Source organism: Vombatus ursinus, unplaced genomic scaffold, assembly GCF_900497805.2.
Source record: "Vombatus ursinus unplaced genomic scaffold, bare-nosed wombat genome assembly UNPS02014863.1, whole genome shotgun sequence".
NCBI lineage: Eukaryota > Metazoa > Chordata > Mammalia > Diprotodontia > Vombatidae > Vombatus > Vombatus ursinus.
The window spans coordinates 2545405-2560017 of NW_020954641.1; the positions used below are offsets into that span (position 1 = coordinate 2545405).

A 14613-nucleotide genomic window follows, 5' to 3' on the forward strand; every position below is an offset into this window, starting at 1 on the left:
TATATATATATATATATATATATATATATATATATATATATATATATCTCCCTATTTTCTAAAAGATGAAACTGAGGGCTAGAGAGGGGCTGTGATGTACCCAGGGTCATCTATCAAGCAAATGGCAGACCTTCGGTAGAATCCAAGTGTTCCGACTTAATTCATTACTCTTATTACTCCTTTGTCTTACTTAAAACTATAACTTAGAATCAGAATATTTGAGTTCAAATCCTAGGTCTAAACTTTACTAGCTGGGTGACCACAGATAAATCTCAGAACCTCCATTTCCTCATCTGTAAAATGGGGATAATACCTAGGGTATTTACTTTACAATATTGCCATGAGGGCCAAATGAGAAAATGTGTATGAAGCACTTTCCAAACATCAATCGATCAGATAAACAATTATTAAACAACTATTATGTACCAGGCACTAAGCTAAGCACTGGAGATACAAAGACGAAAATGAAATTCCCTACTTATGTTACAAATACAAGGTATTTGGGTTTTTTTTTTTGTGTATGTGTGTATGTATATTTTATATTCCTCTATGTTTCAATGCTGTTTCCCTAGATATCATGTGGGCTTCTTGAAGGCAAGGATAGTTACATTTTTGTCTTTGTAGCCTCAATCCTAAACTCAATGTCTGGCACATAGAAGGCCCTTAATAAATGTTTATTGATTGAGAAGAAAAGAGAGTATTGGCCTTGTGGAGGTGGGAGGGTTAAGAAAGGTTTTAAGTAGGATAGAACAAAAAAAGAAAAGTGGCAGAAAAAAAAAACAACTTTATGACCTGTGAAGTGTTATGGAGATAGAAGTTAGGGTCATGAAGGGTTGGAAGACACCCTGGGGATCCAGTAATTCAAGAGGTGGATTTGCCTCGGGTTACAACAGGTAAGTTGCACAAAGGTGATTTGATTCCAAATCCAGCTCCCTTTCCACTGTTACTATCCTGTAGGGTACTGTTTTAGGATGCATATAAACTATAAAGCCAGATCAAAAGAAGCCTTCCTCTTCCTAGGGGGACTTTATATCCAAGCACTTGACTGGATTACTCACACATCAAGACTCTCCTTGCTTCCATACACCTTACTGAGCTCTGACAGTGACTCACGTGGCTGTGTTTTGTTTCAAGTAGAGTTGGCTGAGTTTCTCTAGCAGTATTCCTTCGGTTTCATGGTCTTGGAGCTGCTGAGCCAGCCTTAGCCAGTGTTCATGGTAGGTGATGCAGGCCCCAGAATTTGGAGACACTGTACTGTAGAAATGGCAGAGAGACTTGGTAGCCTGAAGCTGGGCTGTGAACAAAGAGAGGAGATTCAACAGAGAACAATGAATTCAATAAATATGTATTCAATTCACAAATATATCTAATGATAATCATCTGGGGGCGGGGAGAAGAAAAAAAAGAAATTTACATGATAAATTTATTATACATTTAAAAGGAACAGCAAGTTGTACATACTAGATTTGCAATTTCATGTGCAATCATCTTTTTATTATTCTATTATGTCATTAAAATGCTTGTTTTATTTCATAAATTAAAATAAAATAAATTTTTAAAAAAGAAATAAAGTTAAAGAGATGAATAAGCCAAGGGAAAAATATGTATTAAGTACCTATTGTGTGCAGAGCACATTATTTGGCAATAGGAAGATACAAAGTTTTTGGTTCCTGCCTTTGAGGAGTTTACAGTCTAGTAAGGGGATTAGACACTAGCACAAATAGCTACAATACATACTACTCATGTGTTGGAGAATTGCAATACAAAGTGCTTTGTGAGTTTGGAGAGGAAAGTTCATTGCCAATCTAAGGAATCAGGGAAAGTTTTATGGAGAACAAAGCCTTACATGTTTCAGAGGCCTAAAATATGCTCTTTGAATTGACTTGAAATGGTAAAAACTTAAAAGAGCACATTTCAGACCCAGAGAATTATTCAAGCAGAGGCACAGAGGTAAAAGATCAATTAAATTAAACTCAACGAACATATATTATACACAGACCATTTGCAAGGTGCCAGGGATACATCCTCACCAAAGATGACCAACAGAGAGTTTACAATCACAAGCACGTAGCATTATGGCTAAAACATTGTACTCACTAGAATCAGTAGACTTCCGTTTGAACACCAGCATGTATGCTTACTTGTCTAGGTAGGTCAGACTCAGAGTCATTTTAGTCATTCACTAGCTGTGCAACTTTGGGCAAGTCATTTTCTACCTCTGAGCCTCAGTTTCCTCATCTGTAAGACTGGCATAATAATATTTGCACTAACTACTTCACAGGATTGTTTTGTGTCTCAATGTGATAACGGATGGTGAAGGACTTTGGAAATCTTAGAGCTATCATTGTTACAATCTCACAGAGAGATAAAATGTACATATAACAAGTAGAGAACTATGAGGGATTTGGGTGGTGAGAAACCACTTCAAGCTGGAAGGATCAGGGAAGGGTTTCATGGAGGAAACGGTATCTGAGTAATGTCTTCAAGGGGAAAGGATTTTGATAGGCAGGTGTGTGTGGTGTGTGTGCTTGTGTGTGTAGGGGGGATCATTCTAGGTATGGGTCTAAAAACAACTGTGTGAGGGTGGGAGAGGGCAGGGAGTGATTACTAAGGATTGGCATAGTCTAGCAGAAGCATACAGTATACAAAATGTCACAATATGAGAGAAGGCTGGAAAGGTAGTTTGGATCCAAACTGAGCAGAGCCTTACCTGTCAGGTTAACAAGGATAACTCCGTTTTTCATAGCATTTGAAGTTTGCAAAGCGCTTTCCATATAATGCCTCTGTGAAGCAGGTAGTGTATTATTGTTTCCATTTTACAAAGTAGGAAGCTGAGGCTCAGAGTGATGCTGTGACTTGCCCACAGACACACAACTACAAAGTATCAGAGTCAGAATTTGAACTGAAATCTCCCTGACTCGAGGTCTAGTGCTCTTTACACAGTCCTGATCCTAAGGGCAATGGGAGGTCTGAGGGTCTTCAATGAAAAGATCAGGAGAAAAAGAGGTCACTGTCACTTGCTCTAGGGCAGGCCTGTACAACATACAGCCTGCAGGACACTTACAGGCCACCAAAGGACTTCTGGTAGCCAGTGAAACATGTAGAGGAGGTAAAAGAGGCCTGCCCAACATACAACCTGGAGCCAGCCACAAGCAGCTCGCGGCCATATGTTGTGCAGACCTGCTCTAGGGCCTTTAGGAGGCCTCCTAAGCCATACATACTCACTCTTTAGATGGTGATGCTTCAGGCCAAACAGCAAGGTCATCTCATAGCAGAGACGGCCTTCATCTATCTTTTGTCTGTCTACCAGGACCTGGGCCAGCCATAGCATCACATGCCCCAGTTCTGTGTCTACATTCTTGCTGCTCTGGAGCTTAGAGTATAGCTGGACAGCCTTGGTCAGGTAGCTCTCTGCCAGCTGCTGGTTCCGGGACCTGAAGATCAGGTGGCCCAGGTTGGCCAGGGCCACTGCCTGGTTCCGAACGTGGCCCATTTCCTCAGCCATCGCCAGGGCCCCGCGATAGTTTTTGGTCGCCCGAGTCACCTGGCCTTCTCCTTCATGAGCAAGGCCTAGGAGATTATGCACTACTCCCTTCTGGAGAATGCTGTCTGTCTCAGACAGGGAAGTGAGTATGGGTTCCAGGATTTCCAAAGCCCTCCCTGCATAGTGGGCTGAGAGGTAAGCCCAGCCAAGGCAGAGGGAAGACTCAAAGGTGTCTCCCTCTCCCAACAGCTGCCCCAGGGCCATGGCTCGGGTCAGGTAGTAGATGGCTCCATCAGATAAGCTATGGTGGAAATACATTTTGGCAAGGATGATACAGAGAATCCGCTGGGTCCTAATGTCCCCCTGCTCCTGAGAAGCAGCCAAGGCTTGCCTAAGGGAAGGGCAGGCCAAGGCAGAAATGTCACCACAGCCTGATGAGGAGGAGGACCTGAGAAGTTTCCCTGCATTCTCTAGGACCATTCTTACTTGCCAGAGAGATATGGCCATCCCTGGGGTCCTTCGGGAGCTATATTGCCTGGCTGAGGCCAATGCCAGGTGGGGAAGGTATTTCTTATCATATAAGAAGCTCAAAATGGCGGCAGGGGGTGGGCCTGCAAGGAGGTGCAGGCGCTCTACGAAGGGAAGGGCTTCTTCATACTGGCCCAAGTTGAGGAGCAATCTGATGGCCAGGAAACAGGCCCGGGCCTCCAGGGCACTGCTCCCCGAGGCAATGGCCTCCCTCAGGACATGAGCCACCACTTCCATTTCATTCTCAGCTCTCACCCCACCAGTGGGAAGACATGCCAGCACAGAAGCTGCCTTCTCCAATAGAGCTGAGGAGGCTCGGGGCCTCACTTTCTGTTTCAAGAAGATGGCTGCCAAATTAATGTAGAGAGTAGCAATCAGAGCTGGATCCCTAAAACCATGACTTAAGACGTGGAGAGCTTCCTCAAAGTACACCCGGGCCTGGGAAAGCTTGACCTTCTTAACACTCAGCCGTCCCAAGAGGAAGCAGAGGCGGGCGTGGGCCCAGGTCATGTGATTACGCTTGGCATAGTTCCTGGAGGTCACCAGGTAAGTGATGAGCTCGTCCTCATCTGAGAAACCATAGAAGGAAGAAGCAGGGAGTGAGAAGGAAAGGTCATAGAGGCTCTCCAAGTGGCTTGAGTAGCCCTCCTGGTTCAGCAGGGTCAGAAAAGGGTGAAAGACTGCAGCAGTCTCCTCCTCGTCCTCATGCCCAGAACTCAGATCCATCAAGACCTCAGGGTCATCAAGGTCATCTGGCTCAGGCAAGTGATAGCTGTCTGATGTTAGTGAAGATTCATCAGAGTCACTGCATCTTCTGGAGCTAACAGCCGTGTCCTCCTCCCAGACTTCACCAGATTGACCTCCCTCGAAACCTTCGGCTATAGGCGCTGTATGGGGACAAAGAGATCTTATCAACCTTTACACGTGGCATATTGGTCATCAATCCCAGGATCTAGCATCATGGGATTTAGAGATGAAAGAAGCCTTAAAGTTCCTCATTTTTACAATGAGGAAAGAGAGACTCAGGGAGTGAATTGTACAAACCCACCTAGCTATTACATAGCAAATTATTTGTTCTTGGTTTCTTGGATTTCATAGCTAGTGCTTTCTCCTTTAAACCATAGCTGAGGGTTGGATTGATGGCTTGGGAACTAGAAAGAGAATAGAAACTATGACCTAAAAGGATTAGTTGGAAGAGGCTTATCTTAGAGATGAGAAGGCTAAGGAGAAACATGATCATTGCCTTTCGATTCTCTCCAAAGTCACTTCCAACTCTACATTTTATTATCCTATTTTAAAAATATCATATGGAAGAAAGATTAGACCTATTCCGCTTGGCCCCAACAGGCAGAAGAGCAGTGAGAAGTTACAGAGATGCAGATTTCAGCTCAATGTGTGGGGGAAAAATTAAAATAATTAGAGCTGTCCCTAGGTAGAATGGTAGATAGGCTAGGGTAGGGATGGGGAACCTGCAGCCTCCAAGCCACATGTGGCCTTCTAGGCCCTTGGGTGAGGCCTTTTGACTGAGCCCAAGTTTTACAGAACCACTGCCTCAGAATCAGAACAGCACATGTCTGACCCTATGAGGGGAAGTGAGATTCACCCTGGCATCATCTTGATTTACCACACAGAGGCTCCAATTTTGAGGAGTTGCCATGTGGGATGGTTCAAACCTACCTGGGCAACAATACAGTAGTGTGAGGACCTACTAGGTTCAGGGAACCAGTCTTTATGTACCCTTCCCCATCTTACTTCCTAGTATCATAAGATCAAAGATTCAGAGCTAGAAAAGACTTCGAGAATCATCTAGTCCAATAGTTTAAAACTCAAATAGAAACGTGTCCTTGCAGTGTCATATTTACTTGGAAAACCACAATTTTACATTATCTATGTCTTATTGTATTTTTATTTATTTTGTTAAACATTTCTCAATTGCATTTTAATCTGGTTTGGGGTCTCAGGTCATGAGTTTGACACCTCTGATCTAGTCCAATGCCTTCATTTGCCAGATGAAGAAATTGAGGACTGGCCCCATCAAGCAGCTTTCCAGAGGTCATATACAGTCAGAATTTGAATCTAGATCCGCTGACTGCACATCTAACACTCTTTCTACTGTAACATGCCCTTCAGATCATTGGCTCTCAAACTTGGAGATATTCTATTTGGACTCTAGCCATTTTTGATGCTCTGTCTCTCAGGAGGCAAGGGAATTCATCTGCTCATTTTTTCACTGCCAAGGTCTAAGTTACTTACCAATTTGAGCTTTGGTTTTCTCATTTGTAAACTGGGGGGGGGGGAGGGTGGCGGTCTCTAAAATTTCTGAAAGGTCTCTCCTAATGATAACATTCCATGTGCTACTTTCTAAGGACCTTTTCAACACTAACATTCATTGTTTATTTGATGGCCCTGGGTAGTTTAGGTGGTGTCATAGTGAACAGAGGGGCCTAGAATCAGGAAGACTCATCTTCCTGAGTTCAAATCAGACCTCAGACACTTACTAGCTGTGTGACCCTGGGCAAGTCATTTAATCCAGTTTGCCTCTATTTCCTTGTTTGTAAAATGAGCTGGAGAAGGAAAAGGCAAATCACTTCAGCATCTTTGCCAAGAAATTCCAATTGGGGTCACAGTCAGACACAGCTGAAAACAACCAGATACAATGATGGCCCTACCCTTCAAAGCACAGAACTTTAGAACTGAGAGAGCCCTTAGAACTTATCTCCTCTAACACCCTCATTTGAGAAATGAAAAAGCTGAGGCCCCACGAACACAAGGGTCACTCAACCCAAGCCCTAGGTCATACAGTTGGGTGGAGCTGGGTGGTCATACATACTGGTGGAGCTGGGTCTCAAACCTGAGCTTCTTCAAACTTCTTTACCCTATCATATTTATGTTTTGTGGTTACTGTTCTTTAGTCATTTTTCAGTCATGTCTGACTTTTCATGACCCCATTTGGGGTTTTCTTGGCAGAGATACTAGAGTAGTTTGCCATTTCCTTCTCCAGCTCATTTTATAGATGAGGAAACTGAGGCAAACAGGGTTAAATGACTTGCCCAAGGTCACACAACTAGTAAATGTCCGAGGCCTAATTTGAACTCATGAAAATGAGTCTTCCTGACTCCAGGCCTGGCTGCCCACCATATGTGTACATGTATATATATATATGTATATATGTACATGTGTGTACATATGCACACATGTGTGTGTGTATATATGTGTGTGTGTATATATATATATATATATATTGGTATACATGTATAGGGATAGGAAATAGAATTAGAACCAAGCAAACCCAAGTTCAAGTCCTGTCTATAACACATACTGGCTGTGTGATGTTAGATAAATCAGACTCTCAGTGCTCTGGGCAACTCTCTAAGACTCTAAATTACAAAGGAGGCACTAATCCGTATTGGTAGAGAAAGTTTCCTCATGTGAGAGTTACCCATATATCAATAAAAATAAAAGTTCTAGTTCCTCTCTCTATCCATTATATCCTACTTCCCTCTAATTCATATGTATAAAATTCATGGTCTAGCACAGAATGGACAGGTTCTTGGACTTGTGCCTCTCTCTTTAATTTCAAAATTCAGCTCTAGCACCAAGATCTGTTGGAACTTTGGCTGAAGGAGCAAAGTCTTAGGGGGAACACGATCACTATTTTCAAGCCTTTGAAGAGTTGCCATTAGGAAGAGAAGTAAGATTTATTCTGCCTAAACCCAAATGACAGAATTAGATGCAATGGTCAGAAGTCGAAAATAGATTTAAGCTCAGTATGGAGGGAAAAGAAGAAATCCAAACAGTTAGAGCTATCAGAAAGTGAAATGTGCTTCCCTGTTGTGGCTGAGGGGTAGGATGGTGGACAGTGTGGGCTTTCTATCACTGGAGGTCTTTAAGTGAAGGTTTATCAGTCAATTGTTAGCACTGTGGCAGGGGTGATTTTTGTTCAGGTATGTTTTGCATTAGAGACCTCTTCCAGTTTTGAGGTTATGATCCTGGTGACAAAAATACTTTTACTACCTACTTTATTGAGTTGATGAGAGGAAAGTGCTTTGCAAGGAATTTAAGGTCCTTTTCATGGCATTGAAAGTCTTCCCCAATCTGTTACCCCACTACCTTTCTAGATTTATCTCATGTTACTCCCTTCCAAGCACACTGTGCTACAAACAGTACTACTCTTTGTCTTTTGAACTTGGCTGCATTTTCCTGCATCAATACCTTTGATAATACTGTTCAGTAAGCTAAGAATGCCCTCCCTCCCCTCTTTGCCTATTGAATTTCTATTCATTATTTAAAATCCCAATCAAATGACATCTTTTCCAGAAAGCCTTTGTGCCTACTGGTGGTAATGACCATCATCCTTGGATGTCTGGCAGAGAACTTGGTTTGATACCTCTCTAATACGGATATCTTATAGTATTGTGTATTAAAGTTATCTATTTTTACATCTTAACCTGTCATTATATTAAGCTCCATGAAGATAGGGACCATGCCTAGTCTAAACTTTGTATGTTATCCTCCCTCCCAGTTTATTCTATCAAAGTGCTTTATTCACAGGAGTTGAATTAATGAATTTTAAAGCACCACAGAAATGTGAATTATTATCTATAGCATTATCATCACCTATAGACAGGCTACTGAGCTGCTGCCCTACTCCCAATCCCTTCAGTAGGCTGTCTTTGACTCCTTGGTTCAGAAGACCTAATGTTGCCTGAAGGTTAGAATGAGGTACAGTATATCCTGGAGTCTAAATGTGGCAGCTCCATTATACTTAATGGTGAAAAGAGATAGTCATTAAAAAAAAAAAGCTTATAGATTGTTTCCATTTTCTGTCTGTAGGACTCCCAGTTGCATCCTTAATGCTCTCAGGGTTACTTTGCTTAGCTGAATCTCTTTCTGGGCTTTTCCTAAACTTATTTTTTCCCTCTACTGTTTTATGAGGTAATACATAATAATACTAATAACCTTTTATTCCCTCTGATTTTACAAATTAGTTCTGATTTTAAATTGGGGTTGCCCTTGTTTGCTTTACCTTCCTCTTGCCTTGCAAGGAGATCAAGTATTTGTTAGCTGAGGTGACTTCTATTCTCTTTCAACATAAAAAGAACATACAAATAAATTCCTAATTATAATGATTGATTTCTATCGGTTAAATTTCTTTAGGAAATGGTTTTAATCGGTGTCCACTCCTCAATCCATTTCACGGTTTTTTGGTCAAAGACCATTTGTTTAAATAGGTCATTTATTACATATTATTACATTATTATATACGTTACATATTATGACATATAATTATATGTCAGGCACTGCTTCTTCCCGTCTTTGAGGCCAACTCTCTATCCACTATAACGTGCTGCCAAGGAAGCTAAATTAACTACAGGTGCTCAATCAATCAGTCAATCAACAAATATTTACTAAGTACCTACTATATGCCAAGTAAGGGGGGGGGGATTCATGGGGATACAAACACAAAGAACAAGACAATCTTGACTTACAATAAGCTCACATTTTAATGGAAAAGACAAGCACATATAAAAATATGTACAATGTAATTATTGTATATATGTTATATACAATATATATAGTGTTATATACAATATATAGTGTTATATATAATATATAATAATATATTGTATATATAATGTCTATATATTGTATATATAATAATATGATACGTAATATAATTAATAAGATAATATATGTATAATATAATTATGAATAATAAATATAGTAATATAAATAATATATAATTATAATAATAGTAAAATAATAATAAATATATACAAAGTAGTTAAAAAGCTTATAGATTGTTTCCATTTTCTGCCTGTAGGACTCCCAGTTGCATCCTTAATGCTCTCAGGGTGATTTTGCTTAGCTGAATCTCTTGCCAAGCTTTTCCTAAACTTATTTTTTCCCTCCACTGTTTTATGAGGTAATACATAATAACACTAATAACCTAGGGCACTAGCAGTTGGGGGCATCAAGAAAGGCTTCACCGAGAAGATGATATCTGAGCTGCAGCTTAAAGGAAGAAAGAAACTCTGTGAGGTGGAGGTAAGGTGAAAATGTATTCTGAGCACAGGAAATAGTGCAAAAGCTTGGAGATGGGAGATGATATGCCATGTGTGAGGAGCTGAGAGGAGAGCAATTTGGCTGGATTGCAAAGTAGAAGAGGGTGAATACTCCCCAATGCAGATGAAAAGATAGGCCAGGTTGAATGGGGTTTTAGAAGCTAAACAGAAAAGTGGATATTTCATCTAATGGTCAATAGAGATCCACTGGAGTTGGGAGTAAGGGAGTCACATGACATCTGTGCTTATGGACAATTACTTTGACGGGAGTCTGTAGGATGGGCTGGATTGGTGAGGATATTGAGGCAAGAAGACCAATTAAGAGGCAGATGCATTTGCATAGGTGTGAAGTATTGAAGACCTGAACTGAAAGAAGGCTCAGACATGAGAAATATGTCCAATGACCAATGAATTGATAGTTTATTTGGAAAAAAAAATTGGTCCATACTAACATTGATAAATGAAACTAGAAGACAAAAGGAGGTTGCGGTTGAATAGAAGTATGCTCACAGGTTTCCCTTGGAGAGTCAAATAAAGGAGTTGTATACCCAGGAGGCAACAACAAATGCTGTTTAATTGGATGTTTGATCATATAAAAAAAAAGAATACCACAGAGATAATTGCAGCTTATTTGCCAACATCTATAGCAGAGGATGAAAAAGTAGAGAAATTGCATGAACTTGGCAAGATCCTCCAAAAACAAATAAATGATACTGAAAATCAGTGATTTTTGACGTGCTGGTGGTCACAGGAGAGGATCCCTCTCCCTTCCTCCCCCCCCAAAAAAGCACAGTGGAAAGTATGATTTGAAGTTTGAGAAATAAATGAGAATAAAGACTTGTAGACTACTCAGAAGTCATGAATATTTTCTTTCAAAGGAGAGGTTGAAGGCTCTAGACTTAGTGAACACCAAGCAACATCATGAAAAAATGAAAAATGAAATAGCTTCCTTTAGAGTTGGGGTACTGCTGTGGGAGTCAGCTGTCTGTGTATAGTCAGACCATCAGTTGGTAAGGAAAGAGGTAAAAACAATCAACATTAAACTAAAAGGAAAGCTAAATATGAGATCATCCTGTGAACAACTTCAATAGCTTCAAGGTGACCCGTTCAAATAATTTGTCAATGCTAAAAAATGGGAAATAGAAAAAAAGGCAAAGATGTGATCCTTATCATCATCATTTTCTGTAAAATTGTTATAAAGGCAGTCACCGCAACATGGAGGCCAAAAGAACTCAAAACTGCCTTAGCCAGTAAATACTTTATCTCCTAATAAAGCAGAGAAACATGACAATCAAGGGAAACATGGGTTTAGAATGATCAATTAATCAATAAATATTTATTAAATGCCTACTGTGTACCAGACCATATGTAAACTTATTTTTAAACCCTATAGAGGAGAAAGAAAGAAAAGTGTGATCACCTTGTAAAACTATAAAAAGCAGGGGAAGCAAAAATAAGTCTATAGAAACTTTGGCATTAGATGCAACTGAGTCACGTCATCCTAAGAAGATTCATGGATGACACTTGCAGGAGGACGACAAATAGAAGGAAACTGAAACAAATGTCTCTGCATTTCTATCCAAATGTTTTTTCATTGTTAACAATAGGGGAGCCACCACATTTGGATCTTAACACCTCAGTCACCAATGTCTCTATGAGAAAGTTGAAATGGCACTGAAGTAAACAAAGTTACCAAGAGCATCTAGACCAGATCAAGTATAACAACCAACCCATATGCTTACCTTCTGACTTTTATATAATTTTTATGAAACTGATGCACTCATATCAAGAGTATCCTTGATGAACATATGGACAGTAAACAGGAAGGCTTTCAAAAATAATTTTATAGCAGACCACATGTATATAACCACACAACTGACTGAAAGGTAGAGGAAATACAAGATCCCACTATGCTTATTGTTTCTTGATTACAATAAAGTGTTTGACTCACTAGAGCAAAACATATCCTTAAATAGCTCTCTTCCAACAAGTCTTATATGTTAAAATCACGTAAGATTCCTTAATAAATGTAACCACAGAAATAATGACGTTCACTGCCCATATGATTGTTAATTTCATATAAGACATAAAATAGGGAGACAAAAAAAGGGCATTCTCCCACTGTCATGGATGATGTTCTTGTGAAGGCCAAAAGAAAGAATTCCTATAAATGGTGAGCCCCCCCTGCCACCTCCACCTTTATGTGGATGATATTATGCTGATCGTATCATGCCACAAAACATAACTGGTAATCCTTAATGAGAACAATGAGTACTCAAAAGAAACTAACCTAACAATACAAACAGGAAAAACAAAATGAATGAGGAAATGCCTGTTGTCCAGGCTGTGACACACAGTTGGATGGCTAACCTACTGAGTTAGTATATCAATACACAGAGGCTCTGCTTCTATTGCTGGTGGTTAACAAGTTGGGTCTTCATTCAAATTGGAAGAACAGATCAAGTTGGGTAGAATGGGGGAAATGTTTCCAATAGTGCCAAGATGATCCTCAGTGAAAATCCAATATTTTAAACATAATTGTTCTAACAGTGATACTGTACGGCTATGAATCTTATAATGACATGATCTCTGAAGAATAAAAGTTGTAGAGGAGAGCTACATGATAGTATTAGATAGGCTGCACCATATTTCTAATGATGACTTATGTGCAAGAAGCGGCATAAAGATGTCATCAAAGAAATGTATGATCAGGAAAAAAAAGAGATGGGCTAGTTACGGAAAAAGAGGGTGAGATAACTAGATAGACACCTCAAACACTGCACTGGTGCTCCCAAAATGTAAGAAGAAGGCATACATGGCACATTGGGTCAATTTTTCATGGTGGATCTATGGGAGAAGGATAGAAATTTAATTAGAAGGCATGGTTGAGGTGTGGTCTGCACTAATGGAGAGGGCACTTCAAATCATGAATAATGGACCACTACTGCATAAAATCTCAACTTGTTAGCTGGTTATTCAAGAACTTCCATGATCTGAACCTAATATGTATTTCCAACCTATATCCCACTATTCTCCAGTCTAACCACACTACTCTCCAATGATGTTTCATATTTTGCACTCCCCCACCTCCATGATTCTTCTAAAACCATTCTCTGGGCTCAGAATTCAACCCACTTCCTATCTCCTCTTGTTGAAGTCCCATCCATCCTTTGAGGCCCAGATCCTCATTAAAAAATTATTTCTTTCTTCATTTCACAACACTTTCTTTGCTCCTCTCTGACTTACTTTCCATGTTTTATTTTTTTATAGTAAGGCATCATTGTTGTTGTTGTTTGTCCTTTCTTGAACAGGACCATGACATCAGGAAGGTGATGCCATGACTTGCAAGTGAATTGGTTTTAATTGAGAGAGGGCTGCACAAAGTCACCAGCCTCACTTTCTCCTCTAGGAGCCATCCGGGTTCAGTGGCCTGACATTCATCAGAACACCTAGAGATGACCCCCCTCCTCCCATAAGGCATCGTCGAGTAGTGGATAAAGAGTCCACCTCAGAGTCAAGAACATTTGGTTTCAAGTCTCATATCCAGCTGTGCCATCCTGGGGAAGTCACTGAACTTCCTTCTCAGTGCCCCAGGCAACTCTCTAAGACTGTCAGTTACAGATCAGTGGGCGATCTGCATTGGTAGAAGGAGTTTCCTCACTGGAATTTCCATCAGTGAAATCACACTGAAATTTTCCCAGACAGGGGAAAATCCTCTACCCAAGTAGAGGCCCTAGGGATCCTCTGATCCCTCATTATGGTGTGAATGATCTTCAGTCTCAAACATTATTCAAGAGGAGAATAAGCTCTAGTAGGTCCTACCAAGGTGGAAAATCTCCAAGTTGGGACCCATTAACAGATGGTAAAGACTAGCCCAGATGAGTTAAGATATTAGCCACCTCTGACGAATGCTTTTGTTCATTTTAACTCATGAAGATCTTGGTGCTGAGTAAGGCCTAGAAAAGGTTGTGAATTATCCCATATCATGGCTCTTCAGTATGTTTTTTTCTTAAATAATTGCTCTCTGTGTCTGTGTGTGCTATATCCCCACTACTGGGATGTGAGCTCCATGGGGAATAGCACATTTTACAGAAAACTAAATTGACGGAAAGGGAGATTAAGTGACTTGACTAAGGTCACATAAGGTAGTGGATCTCAAAGTGTGGTCTAAGGAGTCCTAGGAGTCCCCGAGACCCTTTCAGTGGACCTGCAAGGTCAAATCTACTTTCATAATAATACAGAGATGTTATTTGTCTATTAAAATAATTCTCCCTTTTCCAACTACATATCTCTGGGGTTGGATTTTCTTCAACCAGAACAATGTATTGCAACAGATATGAGAATCTAATTGTCTTCTATTAAACTAGACATTAAAGAGATTTGAAAATACATGCAAAACAATGCTATGCTCTTCACTGAATTTTTTTTGTTTTGGAAAATATAATTATTTTTCATTAAAATGCGCTTCTCAACATATAACAGGTTTATGTTATTTTTAAAATAATTAACAAATATTTTTAAATTTTTTTACTTATT

General features: G+C 40.1%; 1 protein-coding gene across 2 annotated transcripts in view; it reads right to left on the reverse strand.

The window, feature by feature from the left end:
- Positions 1 to 14613, reverse strand: part of SH3TC2 (SH3 domain and tetratricopeptide repeats 2) — a 65463-nt gene that overhangs the window by 19809 nt on the left and 31041 nt on the right. For both annotated transcript variants that reach the window (XM_027841821.1, XM_027841822.1), the window contains exons 10-11: positions 3226 to 4899; positions 1114 to 1294 (exon numbers count right to left, since the gene is read on the reverse strand). In XM_027841821.1, the coding sequence (XP_027697622.1) occupies positions 1114 to 1294; positions 3226 to 4899 (1855 nt within the window). The remainder of the gene's footprint in view (positions 1 to 1113; positions 1295 to 3225; positions 4900 to 14613) is intronic.